General features: G+C 29.1%; 1 protein-coding gene across 1 annotated transcript; it reads right to left on the bottom strand.

The window, feature by feature from the left end:
* Window positions 1-400: 400 nt before the first annotated feature.
* LOC131850995 (alkaline phosphatase-like) lies at window positions 401-20,922 on the bottom strand. The gene is made up of 11 exons (XM_059201419.1): window positions 20,717-20,922; window positions 18,599-18,680; window positions 15,829-15,970; window positions 10,522-10,696; window positions 8,620-8,798; window positions 6,898-7,105; window positions 3,550-3,729; window positions 2,428-2,622; window positions 1,890-2,084; window positions 1,141-1,271; window positions 401-836 (listed from the first exon to the last, which is right to left on the bottom strand). The coding sequence occupies exons 1-11, from the start codon at window positions 20,811-20,813 to the stop codon at window positions 603-605; spliced, it is 1,818 nt and encodes a 605-aa protein (XP_059057402.1). The 5' UTR covers window positions 20,814-20,922; the 3' UTR covers window positions 401-602.
* Window positions 20,923-26,180: the final 5,258 nt, after the last annotated feature.

Genomic DNA, 26,180 nt, shown 5'->3' with positions numbered 1-26,180 from the left:
ATTGCTCATTAAATTGATTACTTGAATAATTGATAAACGTAGCTAATGACTATGTAAACTATTTAATTATGAACGTCGTATTAATTAATTACTGTTTCTATAGATATCAACTTCAATCAGATCTCTCTAAATATATCTTTCTTTTAGCTCAGGTTCCCTTCGTTTCAGACTGTTTCCGAGTTTCAGATTGTTTTGTTTCAATATATGATATGCTGAAAATTAAGATTATAGTGAAGAACTTCAATCCATATTAATTTTATAGCAATTGTTGTTGACGTTATTAAAATTTGTATTATTTTTATAGAACAGAGAATTTCAGCTTTATGCTCAAGTGTTATAAAAATAAAACACTATGTATTAATAATTTTATATTTATTTACATAATATCTATTTACATTAACACCAGGTGTATCTAAATTCGTTCCCTGTACACATATTTATACAACACAATCATATCATATGTCAAAATTGTGTAGCTAATTCATAATTAATAACATGTACCGAATTCATTTAATAAACAAAATTTGTACTAAAGCCAATTTCAACAGTTGATATTACAGTGTCGTAAATTAATCAAATTTGTGATGTGATGTGAAATTGTGTCACTGAATTATAAACAAGAAGTTAAAGTACGATATGAAGTGTAACAAGGTTGATATAAGACAGCTCAGTTTTATGAGCTGAGCGGAAAGCGTAGCGGCAGACCGAGTCGCCCGCTCGTCTGACATGACGCTTGATGCAATTACAATACGCCGGCCACTTGAACCGTCATTTCTTGTTTCTTCTGCAGCGGCAACACTGCTCACCTCAGGTGGCACGCAGTTGGGAACTTTTACCTAAAATATTAAATACAAATATACATATTTGAAACTAACAACCCACAGCAGTGGTAGGATTCTCATTTTTTAAAATTAATTCTTAGATCATCAGATAATGTAGTTTTCGTAGAAAATTGATCATATTTGTTTCATTTTACCTTTTATAAAAAAATATTTCTCTCTCTCTCTATTCTTCCCTTTACAATATTAGTTTGGACCAATGTGTGCATGACCTATATAGGATGCGTGATTAAATATTCACTACGTGTTATAAGTCACATAAATCAAATTAATAGATAATTACTAATATATAATTTCTTACCGGCGTTTGCGTATAGTTCGCCTTTACTTGACACCGTCTTGATTGGTGAGCGAAGCAGGCAGCATAAGCTATGGCATGTGGGATATAGCTTTGTTCTACAACACCAGTAAATAATATCGTTGCCATTGGACCTGAAACAACAATCTTATTACTCATTTAGGCTTATAAGCCTTTATTTAACAATTTAGCTGAAATTTAGAATACGAATTATGTACTTGTATTTGGTCATAATATCAGTATACAATAAGTTTCCAACATTCAGGCATTACAAAGGAAATAGAATCTTCTTTAACTACTCCTCAAACAAAGTCTTATTGGATTTTCGATATCAATTAGGTTGTAATGTAGGTACTTAAAATAATTCAAATCTGCCAATAGAATTTAAAAAAGTTATTATAATAAAGAACTGATATGAAGAGCTGGTATCTGATATAGATATAATCTGTAGTGGACCACATAATAGTGCTGTTTAGAAAATTTTATCTCCTTAAGTACTTTTTTCTCAACACGAGTATAGTATGTTCCACTAATGCGGCTGAAAGATAGACAAGAACCTTACGGTTGATTTACATTAGAAATTGAGTTTGTTCTAGTCTTAAGTTTTCTTAATTTATAGTTTGCCTAGAGAGATATTGAATCTCTCCTATCAGTGCTTGCAGTGAGTACTAGAGCCGAAAGTCGAATAATGGGGTCAAAAGTTAACTAACTAAAAATATTAATTAATCCTAAATAAAATACAAAATAAGAACCTAAAGCATAAACCGGTACGTCTTCAGCTCCATGCGTGGCCCATTGTCTTGGTACAGCAGAAGCGTGCACTGCATCAGGGTATAAAGTTGTTGAATTTACTGGAAGAGCCCTTGGCTCGGAGTGACCTGGACCGGTCCCATAGAGAAGCGTCGTGTACCGTAAGCCATCGATATCGGAAGCCACTGTGTCCGCACCTTAGAGATCAAAATATTCGGTTGTATATAAATTAAATAAATGAAACGTAATATCTTAATGAAAATGTAGTAAACATTAGCTTTATAATTAAAGCAAAATATCACATTTCAGTGGTAAATATTTTGAATATTACGACTAAAATAATAAATTAGAACATGGGTAACATTAAATACAATACAAAACAATACGATACAATACGAGGCATGCGTGTCTAAATTAAGGTTATCACACATAATGTTATCATACATTTGTAATTTGTGTTTAAATATTATCAAAATTAAAGAAACAACCTTGTAAGTATGATGGATAGTTTATTTAAAAAATGAACGAAAGAATATTTACCTAGTACGGGATGTCCTCGGGGTGTAGCTTGACCACCAAAAGTCATAACATGACCATGATCAGCTGTAACCACAATTAGAGTTTCGGTTGGATTAACTCTTTCTAAAGCGGCTAAGAGAGCTGTTTCTAATTCTAAAGTTTCATCCAAAGCTCTATACGGATTGTTGTAATGGTGAGCATGGTCTATACGACCCCCTGTAAAAATTAAAAACATTATGACTTTCATCGTCTTCCAGATATTAAAAGCAGCATAAAAAGTAATGTATTTATCGCATGAATTTTACATGAGCAATGATACTTTACGCAAAAATCCTGAATTAATGCTCTGAAGTTGGTGAACAGACGAATGAATATAATTGACGTATTATTATTTTTCGTAAATGTAAATTATTTTTAAAATTACTTGTAAATTTTTGTTATAACTCTACATATTATACTTATACATTTTTAAAAACTTTTTGCTCTAATTAATACTAGATGTTATTCATAACTTTGATCTTTATAAAATCATCCCCGGTTTCATTCTTTCTAGATTATTTTTTGAGATAAAACATATCCTAAAGGCGTCCTCATCATACATAATATTTTTATGTTAAATATCATTAAAATCTGTTCAGCTATTTTATAATATTACTATGAAAGTAGCAATTGAAGAAATGTAAAGAAATACAAGTTGTTTAAATAGAATAGAATACAAAATCATTTATTCAAATGAACTTACATTGAAACACTTTTGAAAGGTTATCACATTTTTTTTAATCTACAGTTCTAAGAAACTTGCCTGTTGCTCTTTTTTAAATAATTTTATTCTTACTTTACATTTTTAAGTTTAAGTGTGTGAATACAAACTACCAATTAGCACTAATTCAATTAAATACTCAAATAGAAAAAAATATTGAATACCCAACCAACTTGTTAAACAATTAATAAGAGGAAATCAGTCCTAGTTAAAAAATGTGAGTTAAAAAGTTAAATCATTGTTAAGTGTACGAATACACATCATACTGTCTGATATTTATTTTAAAAAATGAAAGAAGGTAATGAATATAGATGGCTCTATTTAGGTCCTCTACTGACTGCAGCTAATAAATATCTGAAATTATAACGATTCCGTAGTCATACCTTCAATTAGTAAAAAAAATCCCTTATCATTTTTCAGCAATATCGACAATGCAGCTCTAGTCATATCTGCCAAAGATGGGTCATCAGCCTTCACCGCTGATCCAGCAGACGTGCCCTCTTCCGCATCTGCTACCGCACCTCGCTCCGCATTAAATTCCATATGAGAATATTCAAATAAACCTGTCAAATATTTGATAGTAAGCGCCATACTAAATTGCATATTTATATTCAAAATTGTGACAATATTATATTTTCCTGTACTATGACGTGCAAGAGGGGCGGAAAGGACTTACACGAATAAATATTTGTTGATTTGATTTGATTTTATATAAATTAAATATTACTTGACTGATTTTAATGAAGTTAAGTTATCACTGAATAACATAGGCCGGGGATTTCAAGCGGCCAGTACGAAGAATACTGGTATTGATAAAACTATATAAACCCATAGATAGCTTATTTTATTATTGATATTAGCAAGTGTGTAGTTAAACAAGAAAGTGCTTTTTGGATTAAACTTTACTAAAAAATAGTTGAGCCACCGATGTCGAATAAATTTTTGTTTATAAACTGATAACAAACAACATGATGTTTACAACGATATATTAGCAAAAACCACACACAAATCTGTTAAGCAATTTCTGAGATTAGCGGTCACATTTACATGACAAATAGACACAAATTCTAACATAGTCATTGTTTTCAGTTCTATACATTTGATAGATAAAATTCTTGAACAATAATTTATCTCGTATATTTTCCAGGCAGCAAGCAATCAGTCATATTTTACAAATTGTATATAAGACCCAACACAAAAAACTTTGTCTGAATTCCTGACTTTATATTAACACTAACGTAATTTTAGAAATGTAAGTACTAAGTGTTAATCCTTAATATTTGCATTTCAAACTTAAGCGTTACATAGCATGGGTCAGATTAAAAGGATTTTAAAGGGGAATTACAAAGGTGCGCCGTTTTGATTATAATGTAAACTCAGAAAATGTAGTAGGCTCCGTAAAGCTGAACACTCCAACATACGAATGGGAAGATCCAAAACAAAACAGTAAGGCTTCCGGCAAAACGGCCACAAAAGAAGGATAGGTTGTTTTGCGTATTTTATTCACCTTGATTGTACAAAGGTGTACCTACAATAGCCGACACAACGGCGACGCCGAAAGGCATTTTTTATCTGTCGGCCTTTCTTGTCATTGTTGGGAACTACACCGCTAAAAGCAGATATTCTTATTACCCTAAATTCTACCCACGTGAAAATTCCTTAAATATTATACTAGTTGAAACACACATCTTTGTCTGAGTCTCAATTTCCCCGTTATTGCAATATTTTTTACTACAGTTCTATTTCAATTAGTTGTAGCGTGATGTAATATAACCTATACCTTCTTCGACTAATCGGCTGTCTAACATTGAAATCTGAACAGGAGTACAGTAGATTATCCTGAACATCCAAACTCACAAACTTTACTTTTTCTTAATTTAGTGTAGGTACAGTGAACGAATTATTTTTATTAGTATTATTGAAATCGCTTTAGCATAAAATAAATCTATCATTAAGTATGAAATGGAATATAAATCCTATAAACTCGATAAACTTTTAGCAATGACGGTCCAAACTTAAATTAACAAATGGACCTGGAGCGTCATATTGGCCGAATTATAAAAGGTTTCTTTGAAAAGCTCACAGCTTTTTTTAGCCAAAATTTTTGTTTGAATCAAGGACCCTTCTTCTGGCCTACTTTTTATTCGTTGTTACTTCTTAATTTAATTGTAAATAATTAGAAATGATTCTTTTATACGTATCTTAAAATATATAAAATACTGTTCAGTACTGTTCTGTACTGTTCAGTAAATTTTATTTGTGTTTTAACTTTATAAACACACGGACGTTGTAATAGAAAACACGCTTCGTGTTAATTTTTGTTCAAAAATAATTGCATATTTGCCTAATTAACTCTCGCTAAAATTTAATTGCTTCGAAATGGCTAGACAGAATTTAAGTGGAAAAATAAATAAAAACAAGACATAAATGAATAACTTAATTGAGATAAAATTGAGCTACTAGTTGATCTATATGAGACATAGTCTGTATTTATATATGTATGTTGTGTATATGATGATACACAATTGTAAATATAGATACGTAGTATCAATAAAAAACAACGTAATACAGAGCAACAGTAATATTATTATACAGTTTTATTGGAGAGGAGAATTTTATATACTAAAAAATTATATATAATTTTTTAATTTAATTTATATTTAGATAAAATTAATGTTGGAATTTTACTTTGTTATATATAACAAAGTATACAAATATTTATGCACAATTTCAATTTACTCTTTCACGGACATCTTTTAATATAAAAAAATATAATTAATATATTTTTTACATTACAAATTAAACAAAAAATGCTAGTATATCTAGAGAAAAAGCCCCGCTAATGGTGATTTTCATTCCATCCAAAGTGGACTGTGGACTAACAGAAACCCGTTTTATACTTAAATTGCTGAGTAAGCTTCAACCCTTTAACAAAACCCAACAAAAGCACAAAGGATCGTATTTCTTTAATGGTCTACCGCTTGGATACACTTATTAAAAAAGTGAGACATTTATAATTCGTACTTTAGACTATATATATCTCTATAAAGAATACTGTATATTATTTTGTTATTTATTTGATTTATTGACTAAGAACTATAGCAGAAGCATTCTCTCCCAGTTAATATTTCCAGAAAATGCACGAGATACACCCGATCGCAGATAACAGTAAATTTGCCCATTATTTAAAAACATACAAATATTATAGAATTATAGAATCGTAGTAGGAAACTTAATGGACTTAAAGGAATGTCTATTATATTAAGTTGTATATAACAAGCAAGAGTAGACGATATGCTGATTTTAATATTATAGTTTGTTTCAGTTATTTTATCTTACAGAATAACTGTGGAATAAATCTGCTGATTTCAAAATATTCTAACCGTAACTCCGTCATACGCATATATTGAACACTTTTAATTTCTAAAGTGTTATTTTTAAATTGTACATTAACATTTGTGAAATACTGCGGAACTATGTTTCTACAGATTATAAAATTACAAAGAGACACCTACTGAACAAAACACTATAATAATTTATCATAATTAAAATATAACCTTTGATGTCGACAGTTATATCAATGGTCAATGCGTCTTCATAAAATTTTATTATATTGTACTATAATAGTGATAGGTGATAATATATGGATATATTTTTACTATATTTGACTTTTCTCAACATGTAAATTCATAAATGATATATAATATGAAATAAGTAATAATGAAACGTACCTAACAAGTAATCCACTGATCTTGGATCAAGCTTGGCTAACTGTTCACGTGAATGTATATACTGCGCTCGTAACCGCCGCCTCTTCTTTTCTCTGGCCCAATCTTCAGCGAGATTCCGTCCATCTAATCTTCTTCCCTCCCGGTTCGGGTGTTCAGGATCTGGTGTTATTGTTGGCAGAAAATGTCGTCTTCCACCACCCATAATTACCTAACAATATTTTATTCCAATGATAATCAGGTAGTACGAGTAATCTTTTAAATTTCTATGAAGTTTATTTTTATATAAATTACAAATTATTTTGTTAAAATAAAATACCCCTATTATAAAAAGAATAATTGCATATTTTGATAACCTCAGATTTTTTTACTTATGTATTATTATATAATTAAAACTATTCATTTTCATATATTAAATATTTCCCTGCATATCCACATCCTACTATACTCACATTCTATGGACATATACCAGAAAATAACTAATTATAGAAGTACTAGTTAAGATTCTTATACACCCTAGATATTCTGATACACAATGTTTAAAATTGTACAGGTGCCATTAAATGGCTCCAGAGGCAAATAAATATCTGAAAACTTCACACATATAATGGACGACGGTAACATAACACCTGTCTCCGAAACATCTTGCACACCTGTGTAAACGATGTGCACATCACAAACTTACCGAATAACTACAACTCGACTTAAAATCTTATTGGACAAAGTTGTCCACTTTACTAAAATACTTGTTTTTAGGTAATTTGCATCTCCAACTCGTAAATTTAATATTCAGTGAAGACAAACAAGAACAATTAAATAACTAATTGAAATAAAAACTTAGCGCGAATAAAGACACCACCTATAGTAATTTCTCGTGTCACAGATTTATTTGCCACACTTCTCCGAAACGGCATAACCGATTTTGATGAAACTGTATAGGTATACTCGATAGGTCATAGAATAGATAGTTACCTATTTGTAATCACCCTAAGTGATAAAGTTGATCAACCTGAATTTATTTTTTCACCCTTCTACCAACTTCTATTTTTTAATAATGATATTAATTTATATGGCAGAACAATTATTGCCGGACAGCTAGTACGAGTATAAAAGTTACATCAGTCTGATAGTTTGTTAATTGCATGTACAACAAGAACCAACTGTCATACGCCCATATTAAAACAACTGAAGGTTGGACATAAATTTAGTTATTAACATGTTCCAAATATGATTATTTTATATCTATAGTATCATAACTATGCTTTTAAAATTGAAATATAAATAATTCTACAGGCTAAAATTAAAATAATCTGAGGTTGGGTAAGTCTAAAAAGAATGTTTAGCAATCTCTAAGGAATTTATGAAAAGACGGCTCTGTTAATTTTTAATCTACGCTTATCTTTGTAAAAAGGGGATCCTTTAAAAGTCGCTAAATTCAAATCTAAATTGTTCTTTTATTATAGTAGTAATGTGTGCTATTTCATTTATTTGGAATGAAGCCAATTTCCACTTTCGGAATAGAATGGTTGCGAGATTTATAAGACAGTCCAAGCTTTCGTCGGTCACTTTACCGACTGTAAAAAGAAGTTTTAAATTCGACAATGGTTCTTGTATGTTAGGCAATAGTTATTAATTTTGGCTGTTTCTTATCTAATTCTTTTTGTGGGTCAATAGTTTAAATCGTATAATTATGTCTAATATCATTATAAAGTAAATAATTCTTACGTTTATATGTTTTCCTGGTTCGTTCTCTACTAACTGCATTGCAATATCCTTACAGTCTTTTCTGACATTTGGCGGTACTCTACTATCATCCTCCCAATATCTTGATGGTGCATGTGCATATAAAGCTGCAGGTGTAGCGTGAGTGACTCTTGCAGTAGTCACTATACCACTGGATTTGCCTGTAGAAATATTATTATATAATAATAATAATAATGGATGCAAGGACAAACTCACACAATGCCATCTAGTCTCAAACTAATCAAAGTATGTGTTATGAGTACTAGAAAACTTATAATACTGAATATATTTTTTAATTCCTACATAAAATACATCATAAATGTTTTCATCGTGCGAGGAATCGAATCCATGATCATCGGAAGAAAGGCGGTGTGCTGTTTTGTGGTGTTTTATAAATACATATCTTCTGTAAATGTACTTACTTTCTCATGTAATCAAAAATCACATTATGTAGAAATCGAACTATCGTATATTGAGAATATGTACTAAACTACTGTTATCAAGGTTGTTAAACAATAATAAGAGTATACGCCATAGAGTTTCATCCATTAGTATACAATTATATCTCAGCGCTTTTCTTCTGGTCATTTGATTTAAGTGATGAATACCCAATCTATCCTCTTTTTATGCAAACATTATTTTCTTTACATAATTTGATTGCTTTAATGGTGGCTCGCCGCTCTCTACATAATTGATTTTTTCAGGCACTAGCGACGTGACTCGGGGCAATCTTAACCTAAGAAGGTTAAGATAAGCTAAGCCCCTTGCATATTGTATTGCGAATTGAAGGGTGAGAAAAGACATCACTAAGTGCACTTAATTTCCCAGGAATAGCGACTCATTTGAATTAATATGCATAATTGTAAATCTTACTATTCATAATTATAGATGACTGGATTTCTGATGAAATTTCTGCTTATTTTAATATTGGTGTATGTAAATATATTTCAAGATATCATTTTTGTGAAATTATAGTCTCTATGTAATAGTAAATGTCCTTACTAAACTCCTAAACAGTTATATATAAAAAAAGTTAACTAAAAAAGAACTTAGTTTTCCTTTCATGATCACCATCATAAAATCATGATAAGACAATATGTGTTATTATGATTTTATTTTAATACGACTGCAGTGTTTCATTTTATATCGCTAGACAAGGCAAATAAACAGACTCAGTCTCATCTCATAGAATATGGAAACCTCCACTTACAGACATGAACAAAATTATTAACATAACGCAGAATACCCTTCACAGAAGTAAAGTGTTATAACTCTCGCGTCAGTGATTTTACTGCGTGGACTGAAACACAAAAGCCTATGTAATTTAAGTAAAAATTTACTTCACAGCAAATATTGGCAAGAGAGTGATATTTATTGCTACCAATTGCGCAAATATGTTACTATTGCAATACAGTTTCTTCTGCAATCAGTTTACCTAAAAGAAGTCAAGTATAAATTTTACTAGTACCAGTACTACTTACCTACAGACCCTAAAGTTTGAGAGTTCAAATATGTCAATGTAAAATTTAAACTTTTAATATTTTGATAATGGAAAACAGCGAAAAATACTAAACTAATCCTACTTCTATTAATTCTTATTTCTCCTTACAAAAATTTTATCTTTCACACAACGTCGACAAAATGCTTTATACTAAATATACATCCCCAAAACTATAATCTCATCTGGTATTATAATATATATATATTATAATACCAGATGGATATAGAATAAGAATATATATATTTATAAAGCAGACATATTATTATAGCTGTATTAGGAATCAGCAGTCTCTTGAGTAATTTGAATAATATTTAGAAGAAAATAAAAAAAAGTATTTAAATTATAATTCTGAGAATAATTTTATACGAATAGTACCTACTCACCAGCTTCGTGAGCCCAATCTATAAGTGATGTAACTTTCGAATCTATGGTAGTAGCGCAGTTATTGAAACGAGCTCCGGCGTCCAAGCCTAATGTTTCGTATCGGGCCTTAACTCCACATAAAAGCGCAGTGGCACACGCCGACGACTCGCCAGTTTGAGCATCCAGATTGTATGTCTGTGGACAATGTAAACAGAATTAGTTTAATTTAGTAAGTATCTTTTAAGATAATCAAGGATATCCTACCCAAATATAAATTTTCATACTTTGACAAGTGTAAAGAGAATAAGTGTAATAAATATTTTTATAAACTTTAATGTAACTTGTATCTTATAAGTAAGAGGTAGAATACAAAAAGATACCCATTGCTATACTACAGCTTCGTCCGTGATAATATTTTCTTAATTTAGACTGCCTGTATATTTTTTTGTAGATGGTGTGTAGTAGTCGTTTGATATGATATTTAGACTAATTACCAAGTAGTATCATTAATAGTATTACCCTAGTATTATGTAACATAAAAATAAAAAATAAAATAATGCCTACAAAAAATATGTACATTATTCAATATAAAAATAACTGGTTTATACATTGATACATATAGTTGCAGTGTTCGGATGACCAACCTATGTGTTTGCCAAATCGCGTTACAATTGGGTACTAGATAGGAATCAAATTAACAATTGATTTAATTTTGTTTATTCTGACATTTCTGGAGTATAATATTAGATAAAATTAATAAATTAATTAGTTAGTAAAGACTAATATACTTATCGTAAAAGAACACAAATATTGTTATTAATGGATTCGTAATTATTCGGTAAATATTAGTATGCGCGAAGCTCTAAAGACAGCCGTTTGTGACAACGTCAAATTACAATGTAATTTTAAAAGTGCGTACTTAAATGGGATAAAATAATAAAAAAGCTGCTTGAAAACAGTCCAAAAGTTCGAGATGATGGATTTTATCGACGGCGCCGATCTTTTGTGGCGATGTTTTTGACAGGGAAAGCTGCTTATAAAATCCACAGGGGCAGACTGAACGATTTGTATTTGGAAGAAAATTATTAGTTATAAAGATAAAATTATAGTGATAAAGATGCGATATGGGTAAAATAAGTTTATGATAACATATTAATGTTACAGTACTAACAAACACAATTTAATTTCAATTTGTTTTATTTACTTAATAGTTTATATTAATATATCGAATTTTATTATTATTATTTTAAGCAGAATTTATAAAACTATTTTAGAAATTGTATCATTGTTCGAAAGATACATTATTTCATATAGCGACATAAGTTATATGTTGTGTTAATATATATTTACAAACTCACTAAGTTATGAGCACCCGGATTAAATCTGGATGGAGCACTACTATATAAACATAAATAGCATTACTACACTACGAAACAATTAACAACAAACTTTAGCTAACTTGCCATATTAGATTTATTTCATAATTAAATGTAAGTAAGTAATGATAAAAACAGGAAGATTACCTAAGATTAGTTATTACAAAACTTTAGCTATTAGCGATGTTACTAATTTGCCCTAATATAAAATATAGGTAGTTTTAATATTGTTTTTATTAGCCACGTGCATTAAAGATCGAGTTTCCGTAGTAATATTATTATTCTTTTGCTACGGAGTACTTTTTCATGTTATAGAAAGAAGGTACTTTCAGGGACTTCGATAAGGGTTTATAAGTCAGTATTTTATGTCATTAAATATGAATATTCTTCGATTTCTGTCAAATTTGTGTCGGCCATAGCTCGTACGATACATCGTCGTATTTTTAAACAGTAAGAAAATAAATTATTCGTTTAGGTGCTTACAAAATTACTAAGACTTATTTTTAAAATTAAAATATAACATACTGACAAAACTAATAAAATTTATATAAATGATATGTATATATAATATAAATATATATGATGATGCATGATGCATCTAAGTAAAAGATATATAATAAAAAATACTAGTGGTTAATTAATACAATTGTTAAAATTGTTGTCTGTTGATCTGTACGTCTGTGCCTTTATGAAACCGACATATTTTAGAGGCTTATATGCCTTGACGGCCATTAAGGTCTTACTTGAAGGCCTCGGTACAGCAGTTTAATATACTGCTTTACTTACGATGATCGCGGGATCAATCCCTCGCATGGTAAAAAAAATTGTATTCACAAGTGTATTTTTGTATTGGATTTAGTGTTTTCTCAATATATATTATGTATATATAGAATATCTATGTAAGTATATACGTATGTAGATATACTAACAACTTACGCATTCGAAATTCAAAACTACAATCTCTTGTATTTTTTAGTTTCAAATGCGTAACTTCACTTACATTCATTTGTTTTATGAAAAAAAAAACATAATTAGAGTGATATGAAAATATCATCATGGCGATTTTATTTATTTCTATAATTTAACTATGATTTATACACAACTGATGACAGTTGTCTAGTACCCATAACACAAACTCATCTTTTTTTTATGAATATTTTTATCAAAATTTTAAGTGAATTAAAATTTTGTGTTTGTTATGTTTGAATGGTTTTTAAACAAACAAATTATACGTGAACGAAATCCCGGGCTTAGTTAGTTATTAATAAAGTCCTAGTCGTATTCCGTCGAATATTTTCAATTATGAGACTATGTTTAATCTACAGGTAAAAATCACACTCTATCTCACAATATATATTACAAGATATTAATTTCTATCACATTTTAATTAAATTCAAATATAGATTTAAACACGCCTGTCAAAAGCCCGTATGGTATTAATTGCTTTTTACGGCAGACGAAAAAATTGGTTTCATCGATTTTGTTTAGAAATAATTTTTATCGAGGTTATACCTATAATATACATATTATATAGTTCACGATATTTTTTTATTATAAATTAACTACTTAAGTTTATGATAACAAAACTCATCCTATTAGATATCCATTAAACATTAGGATTATGGGTTGGAAAAATAAAATAAAATGGATGCGTATTATTAATTACTGTAAGACAATTATTTTTTGATATTTTTTTCAACCAACAAACCTAATCGTATAATATTATATGGCGTAGATTTTTTTTCGTACAAAATAGATTTCTCCATAAAACCAAATCTATGGGTTTTAATGATAATAAATGATAATTACCATCGTGCTTTACCTTTATTCGAAATACGTATATATATATATATATATATATATATATATATATATACGTATATATCTATTTTTAATGTCACAGTAGGGTAAGTGTGTGTGTGTGTGTGGTGTAATCAATAGTATACATAAAGTTTTGCGTTCTATATGTTCGTTAATATTTCCAAAGTTTGCTATTGGCACATATAATGAGTATAAGGAATGGGCCCCTTGGTATTTACACGCTCCATCTAAATTCTGAAATATAATATAATATGCCTAATATAAACAATATTATGATGAATTTGTATAATATTAAAAAAAAACTTATTATGGTAAGAAGTATTTTTGAAATACAATAAATAAAATATTTAAAGAAATATGCATTTAATACTCGACCCTAGAGGAAGTAAAGCTTCTTAAACATAAACATTACGAATTACAACAGTATTGTTATAATACGATTCTATAAATTAATTCGTTTGTTTATTCTCTGAGATTTCCCTTTATTCATTCGCCGTTTAGTAATAATTAATAACTGATGGCGTTTCGCTTTGTGGCATGCGATTTGTGTTTTGAATCTTGAAATTAAAACTTATTATATTTATCAGCATCAGAATATAGCGAGCTTATATATCTTATCTATCTGTTTATTCAATTAATCTTAAAATAGGATTTGATCAACTTTTTCAAAAGCACCATCAAGGAAGTAAAAAAGTCTTTTAGATCAAAATAATAAGTTAACAGAATTTTCGTCACAAGAAAGTTTCGTTTGATGTGAAGCGTTATGTTTATGTCACTTTTCAATTATTTTATAATAAAACTTTCCTCGTACTTTCCATTAACGAAAAATTGGTTTATATGATATTTTAAACTTAATATACTAACTTTTTTTATTTATTATTGGAATACTAAGGGCGTCAATGATGACGTGAGTTCATTGGTTATATTCATGTACCTATGTAATCGTTAGTTGCCACTTTCCATGAGAATTAAAGCAAAAAAGACTTTTACTATTTTTAGAATTATAGATGAATTGATGTAAAAGATAAAATAAATATTTATTTTAAAATAAGTTATATTTTGGACATGATTTTGGATTTAATTTTATAATTTAAATTCAGTTGGTATTCTCCAATCCTTAAATAGTAACTCTATATTAAAATATATAATTTCTAATATATATAGAGACCAGTTTTAATAAGTTTAATATAAGGCATAATTTTATAGACAAAGTTATAAAATTTTATTCATCTCCCAAAGTTCTTATGTCGTAAATTTTGGTTATAAATTTTTAATTGATATTTCAATAAGTCTATCTACGTAATCCTAGTTTCGAACAAATTAAATATTATTATAATTTTTGATTTAATACGAATACTCTTATAAATGTAAAATACTGGAAACTGAGCCATTATATTTTTTCCCGTTATTATTCTAGTAGATATTTTTAAAAATAGATGTATAAAAAAAATCTGTTTAAATCATTTCGTATTAAAAAAAAATTATACATGACCTCGTAAGAAAATATAAAATAAGCTACTTATCTAATAAACATGATAAATTTGGAGCCGGTACTTCGTTTGTTCCTCTAAAGTAATTATGTTGGTTCGTTGTTTGTTTAACTCCGATGTTTCGGTTTAATTTACATATATTACTTTTTATCCAGTAATAAATAACTCCATGAATTAATTTACAGTGGGCCAGCAACATTTCCTTATGACTTTAAATGCAGTTAATTAAAATTAGTGATAACGAGTTGTCGAAACTTCATTCTTGAATTTAAATACTACATGTTCTACAAAATTCTAATGGACGTTTATAGATACGCAAAGCATAATGCTTTTCACGTTGCTATACGAATTAAGAAAATAATTATGCAATATACTACGTATAACACTATTATTAATATATCACTATAATTTTACCGCCTAATCTGTAGCTAGAACTCTTTGAAATTGATAGATAATTAAAGAAGCGATAAATAAATATGAGATTATTCTATTTAAAATATTTAATCATACATTGAAGTTTATACTTTGTGTAAATAATACAGTTGTACAGTGATTTCATAATTTTTGACCGAAAGTCCTAAAAATCCAGAGTTACTGCAACTAAGTTAGTTAGTTAGTTAGTAAGTAAGTTTTAAGATACCTTTGCTAGTGCGACAGCGGGGAATGTGTCCCATACGAGGTCGGTGTCTTCTCCAGACTGGCCTCTCCGCTGCCCTCTGAGGATCCTGGCTGCTGTGGCAGTAGTCAAACTCATACCGTCTCCCACCACTAAGATGATATTCCTAAAACAAAACATCAGAAATTACAATAACAATAATCATATTACTTATGCATATTGAAACGCTATACATAAAATATTATATATTTTTTCCTTATTGAATTAAACTTAAATTAAACAAATTATGTTGGTTGTATTTATTAGTAATATTTTCATTTCTTTTGTATGTATATCGGTTTAATTTAGCTATTTTGTTTATTATTTCTTTGCTAAAAACATGTTACTAGTGTAATATTGCAATTTTCATTAACCGTAATAAACTAATAACAATAAAAAGCTTGGCAGTAAGTAGCAATCATATTTACTGCCAAGTATGTCCTAGTTTGTTATAAATAAATAAGTATTTACCTACATTATTATGAAAAAAAACCTATAATATTTTACTGTTTAATAATGCATATTCAATTCGTCTCATTGAAATAATTCAATTCTTTTAGACAAAATATCCTAGTTCTTTAGCACTGATATTTATATCATTTCCATAATTATACTACAGAATTTAGAATACTGCACAATTTAATTGAAAATGCGACTCTATTGACATGTGTACGCGTTTTCCATTGCTGCGCAAACTTTGTCCGCACCGTACATTAGCATAAAGTAAGTGTACTTTTACGGTTTTAACAAATTTTGCTGATTTGATTAGCATAAGTGCTACAGTGTTATAACTAACAAAGTGCTATTAGTTTTAGCAAGTAGCTCCCCACTTACTGAAAAATGGGTAATCTTGATTAAATATATAGATATTTACAATATATATAGAGGTCGATTCATTTATTTATCTGAAAATATTTATGACAAACTAGCAAAATAGCTACTAATGAATGCACATGTATCAATTTAAATGGCATTGTGATATATAATTGTTAGAGCTTTGAGTTGATTATATTGATTTTGAGAGAGTTTAGGAATACACAAAGAAATTCGCAGACATACAATAAATGTTCCTGTATTTCTTGTACTATAATAAAATAATAGGTAAGAGTTTTGAACAAAATTAAATAGGTTAGTATAAAAAGCATAACTACTGTCGCGAGTAACACACATATCACATGGGAGGAGTCAAATTATGATGTTGTGATACTACATCACAATATTATTATATACCTATTGGTGGTTTAAAACCTATTGCTCTTTGTTTTTTTAATTGAAGAGTCATGAAGAATATCACGGACTCAGCTAGTATCATACAAAGCCTAGATATCTATCATTAATTATCACTGCCTGATTGATTACTTTCTTATAATTAAAGCTACATGATTAGGGCGTTTTTGTATGCCTCAAATATCTAATTAACTGCGCCTCTCTTATGTCTAATCCATCTTATATTCTGGAAATACTATCGACAGAAAATTTTGTCTAAACGTTATTTCAGTAGAATGTTATACTTGTGTGAATATATAACGTTTTACATTAAGTAGACCGCAATATAAAATGCTATCCGAAAAGCTCTCCATTCGGTGACATTATATTATTAGTAGATAATACCTTACTAGATTATATCACCGATTTACCAGCAGTATTAATAATGAACAACAACATGAAAAATAGAAAGATATATACAATATAATAAATTTACAAGATCAAAAATATGGTCTTACCATGTGTTTTAATAGATTAACAAAATTCGCGCACGGATTTTCAATAAGGTTCACTATGTCTCCCTTTACCTATTTAACTATCCTTACTAACCCAAGACTAATTAGAAACATATTCTGATAATCCTGACTGTGGGAAGCCACAACACCTATTTTCGCGGAGGAAGCAAAACGAAAAAATAAATACAATACAAAAAAGGGCATGGACCTTGAGTATAAAAAAAGCGTAACTTAAAAAACCTAATTGAAATACCAACCAAATCCTTGTAATTAAATATATACGCTTAAACGTAATATAGCTATAATTTTCTTCTGAGCTATTTAGTGGTTGACTTTGATTGTCTATACAATAAACAACATTTAGGAACAATAACTTAAATCTATATGTACTAGACAATGTTTATCATCCCAAAACATATTTGAAGTTTGTGTTAACTTAGAAACTTAGACAGTTGTTTAACATTTATGGTGTTCCCTTAAGTATTCCTCGGAATATTCAAAGGAAGGCCACGAAGCAAAATTTTAATATGTAAAGAGACGAACATATTTCTGTATCTATTTAATATATGAATAGTTGCCATTACATATTCAATACGGACTACTTATAGTTTTAATTTTTGTAGTTTATTTTAAGTACCTATATAGAATTCCTTTCCCAAAGCACTAGATAGTAAGTGTCAACCATTATCTATATATGAACAGAACAAGAGATGTCATTGCGTGATGCCTGTGATATCCTTTATATATTGCAATTGCAGAGAACTAATATATTCTGCCTTCCTACTTCAGCAGTAATTGCACTATTATATGAAACCTTTAGTAAAACACAGCTTACAAAGCTGTTTTTCTGCTTACGAGGGTCTGAAATAGGCGAGACAGAGATATCAACTCAGAAACTAAAATCTAAACTACAATTATAATAATATTTATGTGTGTTTCTGAAAACAATAAAAAATAAATATTATTTACTAGATTAGTATTTTTTTAAGAAATAAAGCCAAATGAAAAGTAATGTGATAATCATAAGTACTTACTTAGCAACTGGATTTTTATCAGACGCGTACTGAAGACGTTTCTGCAACGTTTCTTGTGCTTGTGCGTACCAATAGTGACGATCTGAGGAAAAAAACGTTATTTATATACGATTATAGGATATATATAACAAAATAAAAGTATTACATAACATATTACATTTTTAGGATCTATAAAGTAGTTCAAAATATTTATAATTATTGTACCAAATTAATATATACTTTTTTAAAGTGGAGTTTATAAAACGTCTACAAGTGTAAATCCACACAAACGTCTAAAAAGTCTACATCAAATTACAGATGGTTGAGACGTAATTATCAGCATGGGGTCCTGCATAACGTCTATGATGTTATAGACCTCCTTAATTTGAGCCTTCAAATAAATGCCTTTTGACCATCTTTATAATATAAATTACAATAATCTTATCCAGTTAAGTACTATACCAGTTAAAGATTCGTTACCAATTCGGTTCCAAACCGTTACCAAACTTGACATATAGGCGCGTATCTGTATTTATATATGTGTTTCATGTGAATATGAATAAATTTATGTAAAACAAATTCACGAAAATGTATGCGATTAAAACTCAATTTTCTAAACTTTCGCGGTACTGAGCATCTCCTAGACCGGCGGTATGTTCTACTTACAAAACTTTGTACTATTTTACATGTTTCCTTAATATGAATATTAAATCCTACCTACATAATAATATGACCATTCGGTTTGTTAATATTACGCCAGTCATTAGTCAACACGTCCAAACCACAGTCCCGCTTTTTTCGTGTAATGGATGATGTCACTCGTCTAACCTACCAGCTTCTAATAATTTTGCTAATGTATTACATTTTTTTTTTCATAATTCTTGGACTTTTCCTTCATTTGTGTGAGTTTGCCAAGAATAACTTTGTTAATAAAAATGTAGCTATAATAACTTTAGTGATTTCATGTAAGATGTCTTTTTAATTTAGTTTAAAATCAAATATATGCTCTTTATACCGCTTTGTGTATAAATAATAACACAGTAGAAAACAAGAAAAATGTAAGCTAACAATGCAGGATTATTTTATTAACCAATCAAAATAAATCTAGATTGTATTGTATGTACTGACTATTAAAATAATATTAAAGTAGACTATAAAATGTTATGTACATAGCATATATTGATTCATACGTTAGGTTTCATTTATAAAATTCTAAGCTTTTGCTAAGTTACTTGTTTACTTACGATAGCAAATAGGCATGCAAAATAGAAACAGTTACGGCATTAATTTTGTGAATCCATGATCTGCATTTGTACAGCACCACGTGTTTCGCATAGAGATGAGGGATCATCTGGTTAATTCGATCAAAGGTTGTAAGTCTAACGTTGAGCGATAGATCAGATAGACGACGATTGAGCGAGCAAACCTATAGGTACATATAATGTTTAATATCTATACGAATGGGTATCTATTATACTATAAATACAGTAAGTATATATGTAGTAAAACCTAGAACTACTATATAATACCATGATGATTAAATATTAGCTAAAAGATTTGAAACTTAGAATTTATAAAACAAAATTATTATTTATAATAAGGTAAATGTGACCTACCGTTACATGCATTCCTTGATCTATACATTTAAATAAAATTGGAGATAACCGTTCTTTACTGCATGTATATGAATAAAAGTACGGTACATACACCAAAATAACATTTTTTTACAATTTTTGTCTATCTGTCTGTTTCTCTGAAATAGCTGGACTGATTTTGATGGAACTATTTTTGGCAAGTAGCAGATGAAATAAGGAGTAACTTAGGCTACCATTTATTTTAGAAAAATCTTTTCTTTTTTAAAAATAAAGTTAAATTCTACGCGGACGAAGTCGCGAGTGCAGCTAATAATGCAGCTATAAAATAAATGTAATGATACTATTGGGATCCATCAGATAGTATGAATCAATTATAACTCTTATTAATAATATTCGTATACACAGATATCTATTAAATACAAATAAAATTTCTTGTATCGATTAATATCCTAATAAAAGCACAATTGATCAAGAAACCCTTCAAAATCGTTAGTAATTCTAAAGATAAAGGTTTTTAAAATGATCCAGGAAAAAGATAACTCACCGTAGGCTTCTTTAGCTTCAGTTTTCTGTGGTGCTGGTGATAGCACGCTCGTACTGATCGTGGACATCATGATCACGATGCAGCACCAAGCACTCATGATTCACAAGCCACATCGGTGCAGCAGTGTGTTACATGCGTCCTAAAGAAAGTCTTCTCCCATTACTTCCCAGTCCTTTCACTCTCTGTTTACTCATTAATTTAATTCATTTTCCGAATGTTTCTCAAATACCTAGAAAAAAAAATAAGTTAATTAATTTTTCAATACACATGCAAAATATATTCCAAACAATAACAAATATTGAAGGTATTTTTATTATTATGTATGTAATTTTTTATGCACAAATTTTAAATTCATACATAAACAATTGCTTGTATATTATAGAAGTATATGAACAGAAATAGAGATTGTATGTATATATGCTCCTAATAAGAGTTGTGCTAAAATGTTAACATTGTTAAGTAAATGCGTATATTACAGGAAACTTAATGGACAGTTGTGGAAGACCGCGACAAATGACCCCATTAGCTTTAAAGAGATGGCAAATTAAGAGGAACCACAATCAGCAACACACGAAAGCAAATAAAATTAATTTGTTAGAATATAACTGTTATCGAGAAATATAAAAAATATCTACCATTCTTAAATACTAACTAAATTCTATTTAGTCAGACCAAAAAGTAATTGTAGGATATTAAATTTGGACTGCTGTTATTTTGCCTCAGTTGTGCGAATGTCTCTGAGAAAAAATAGCCAACTTCGGAGTTTCCGCCTTGCTAACCAATCATTGTAATTTGTGTTCCTTTCAATCAACTCCAATCTAATTTAGTGTTCAGCTTTATTGGCCCCACGAAGACGGAAAACGCTTAATATATTCAGTTCGAGATGTTTATTTATATTTGTCTATTTATTTACTGCAGTACTGGAGAGCCGCAAAAAAAGCTAAGTAATTAAAGATTTTGCTTCACATTCTATTCTAAGAAAATTATTATAAAACTACTGTATTAATATTAAATATTATTATAATAACATAATAGTAATGCTCAAAATATTACAAATTACTTATTTATGTTTACCCTGATGTTAATGAAAAATATAAAATATTCTTTTATTTATGCGATTCTAATTATAACCATCATATAATATAATCAAAACATTAATTATGGATTAGAAATTGCTCGTACATTATACGCATATTTATTGACCGATAATTATAAGATATCATCTATCTGTTTCTTTCTATTGCAAATGATATTTATATTTCGCAAATGTTACGTATACCTATTTTCAAGCTCTTTGGGCGCCATGAGAAACAAAACAATGTTAGAAGAAACCTATTATTACATTTATATTATTTCCTTTTTGCCATTCCTTATGTATTTGATACATGCAGTTTAGGCTCTGAGAGCTATATGATTTGAGTCGTTGCAAAATACCGTACCGCAATCCCCTACGACCACTAGGTATTATCCAATGCATGCAGTGAGTTGTAGTATCTAATATGTCTGTATCTATTAGATACAGGCAATTTGTTACTAAAGATGTTTAGATATGCTAATATCTAAACATCTTTAGTAACAAATTCGTCAGCAACTGTATTGATGATTTTTCGCTTCCTATTGCTATTTCATGGATTAATTAGATTTGTTGGTAGTTCGAAGTTTCGGATACTAATATAAAAAGGGATGCTTACATATAGATTTAGACAGCTTTAGTAACAAATTCATCAGCAATTGTATTGACGATTTTTCACTTCCTACTGCTATTTCATGGATTAATTAGATTTGTTGGTAGTCCGAAGTTACGGATTCTGGTATAACAAGGGATGCTTTCATGGGCAGATGGGACAGAATACTAAAAGAGCTACCTATCAGTTGGATCGTAGAGTAGATACTTTAAGTATTTCAGTTAATCTATAAATTATTATTGATTTTATTCTATAATTGTTATTAAATTTGACCAGAGTAAAGAATTACTGTAATATTTTTTTTTTAATTTCATTAGTAGAGTAGATTATAAAATATACCCACGCCATAGACGAAAAGGATGAATTATGTTCTTTTATGCGTCATGAGGGACGAGTACGAATCGACTTCGTTTTTGATTTGTATTTGAATATATACAAATATTAATTTATTATAGGTTGAATTAACCAAAAAAGTATGACCAGTGGCTATAGGTGCATGGAGATGTTTAGATGAAATATTTAATGTTCATACATTTAATATTTTCTTTTAACACGAAAGGTGGATAGGTAGGATAATACTATATCCGGTAGTTTGCAAACTGCATGATAACTGAAATTTTCGGGCTGATCATTTTTTGCCGAGGATAATAAAATAAAATTTGATTACCAACAATAAAAAAAATAATTTGACAAATAATATGTGCTTATAGCTGAAGGCGTGGGAGCGTTGTATTACAGCAGGAAATTCTTACAGGAAGTTATTATTACATAAAATTACATAAATAAAAGATTAATGAAGCAGAATTTGTATATAATCTCGGAATATAGAAAATATTTACCTATAACTAAGAAAAGTTATATTTACATAATGAAATAGGTATTACAGCAAAGATAAAAGAAACGTGGAACTTCCGGATTGATATAATTATTGCCATTTACAGAACTATTCCTACATTCCGCCGATATTTACGTAGATAGTTACGAAACGACATAAGAAATTGGAGAATCAAGTTAATAGCGTACAGGTAACAAAACAAGGCTGTGAGTTATAGTAAATTATTGCTCAGGCAAAGTTCACCCTTTATGGAGATAAGGAACATGAATTTCTATGCTCGAACATAACTTTGGGACAATATTGTTGTTATCTGTTTTGTTTATCGCTTCACAATCTGTTTGTAATCGGATGCCGTGTTTATGGGGTGAAAACTCATATGATATTCAAAATAAATGTGAACCTTATATATACTTACTTTTTTTTTCGGAGTCATATTAAAAATTTCAATCATGTTTTTTAGTACAATTATATGTATTGTAATGTTGAACACTTATATAATTTGTATAAACTATAGCTATTTTATCCGGTACACTTACTTCGCAATAAACAGAATGTATACGTTTAGTCTTTTATGGCTACGTGCCAAATGTTAAAGATTGAAAATGACTCGAAGAATACTGGATAACATAAAGTTCAAAACTATGATACCAAATATTATTGTTCAGTATCCACTTCCTTTGGAACAAGTATTGGGACTAAATAATTATTATATATTTATTTATATGATATACGATAGAAATAGAAAATGCAGTTCATTCTTTTATTACCACATAAAGTTATAAACGAGTAAATAATCTGACAACCGTTTAGAGATATAGACTTAACTTGACAATCACAGCGTGTGCTGGATTGTATCTGAGTAATGCGATATTGGATCTTTAGTATTAGAAATTGAAGTAACTTTTTAGCTTTTGTTGATGCAATACAATGTACTAATTAGTGTATCCAGCAGAAATATATGGTACTGTATGTAATAAAACGAAGTCCCTAAAAATATTATTTATAGTAATAATACATACATTCAAATTTTCAACCAGTATATACTTGTGCTTATTTGTCAATAAAATTATTCACCTATTACTAAAGTAAAAAAACTAGAGTATTATTCTATGTATACTGTTATAAAGTTAACTTTAAGGCTATTTCAGTATATATCAATATTTATTTATCATTAATGCTCTTTTAAAAATTTTCAAAATAATTAAATCTACTGGAATAAATTTATGTGTTTTCATTGTCATAATCTATGTATAAAAATTGCATTATTATATTTAATTACACTGTTTAAAGTTATAGGAAGAGATTCATACATTTTAGCTTGATAATGAATATGAACTAGTCTTGATAGTTTTAATATATTGAATAGAATTAATTCATGAATTGGAATTATTTATAAAATATTGCAGTTTCGTTCAGTAAATTAGGTTTAATTATCGACTGACACTTCCAATTCAAAAAGTTTGGTATCATTTTAGGGGCAGAATATTTCTCCATTGTCTCGAACCTCTTTGTTCCCGCTGGGGATATAATGGAATGTACCCTTAATGACTTTTAAAATGAAATTACTCGTCTCTGGAAACTAGTGGCGTATGCTCCTCCAAGAACTCGCTTCTTCATCTCATAAATCAATGTCATTTTATGCATGAAAGCAAAACAGCCAATTGTATGTCTATTAGGTAGATATATGTTCTTGTTGTGTCCATCTTCGTATGTAAAGGATGATTTGTGGTTTGCTTTTACACAGAACCTACTAAATCTCGTCGTAGTGGACATGCTGCAGCCTATGTAGAATTTAGGGATATGGTGCTATTCATTGAAGTATGTTCATGTGTATGCAAAGACCGGACCAAAATTTACAAACAGAGAACTATGACGTGTTTAGCCTTAAATGTAACATTTCTAAAAAACACACTTTCAATACTTACATGTAACAATGCATTACTAATAAATACAGTATCTTTTAAAAAAGTCCTTAGGGTTTTAATTCTAATATTAAACCATGCAGTTATTGCATGCAACTTCGTCTGTTTTGTTTATATGCTTAGCTTATGTCTACCTTAGAAAATGTAAATTCGTAGGAAATTTAAATAAAAACGTAAAAAAGGTAAATAAAAGACAGAGAAACATACACTTTCGCATTTACAATTATTACTGTAAGTGAATATATAGATTTATATATTCTACTTTTAAAAATCACGTATTAGTATTTCACATGAATAGAGAAATTGAAACTTCGTGTTCTCTTAAAGTTGATATGTATGCAGATGTTGAATTGGCGATATTAGTATTCATGGCTGGTTCTAATGCCGTGCACCCTGCACCTAGTAGCTGCACTATTCAATTCCTGCATCCTATTAATGTTCTAAGTGTAAATTATAATTATAATGTCTACTAATCTAACTGTTATGTGTACATGAATTCGCGTTGATTTACATAAATGAGAATGGGATTTCATTTTCGCAAATCGCTTAAATTTTATGTAATACGTGCGTAAGCATATTTAAAGGCGGATTTGAAAGTGTATTAATAAGAAATGTGTATATAAAATTATAGAAATCTACCTTTATAATACACTAACAAAAGGATATCCAAGAAAATATACTAAGAATAAAGGTGTTTATTCTATTTTCTTTGATGTTCATTCATGATATTACAGAGCATTTGTAAATGTTTGATTTTTATTTACTCTTATCTCTATATTTAGATATTACCATGAAATTGACTGCACACAAGCACGCAACATACTTCCTTATAGAACATGGGGAGTAATACTGTTATACATATGTATTTTGATTCATTTGCAAGTCATAACGCAAACATTCAACATACTGTCAAAAGGAGAAGGTTCTATTTTTTAGTGTATTCCGCGATACCACTACAACTAAAATATTTTTTATGAATAACTAGCTGTCCCGGCAAACCTTGTTTTGCCATAGAAATAACT

The sequence above is a fragment of the Achroia grisella genome, unplaced genomic scaffold (genome assembly GCF_030625045.1).
Source record: "Achroia grisella isolate CSIRO2021 unplaced genomic scaffold, CSIRO_AGI_Agris_v1 utg780, whole genome shotgun sequence".
NCBI lineage: Eukaryota > Metazoa > Arthropoda > Insecta > Lepidoptera > Pyralidae > Achroia > Achroia grisella.
This window is presented reverse-complemented; position numbering and strand designations above follow the sequence as displayed.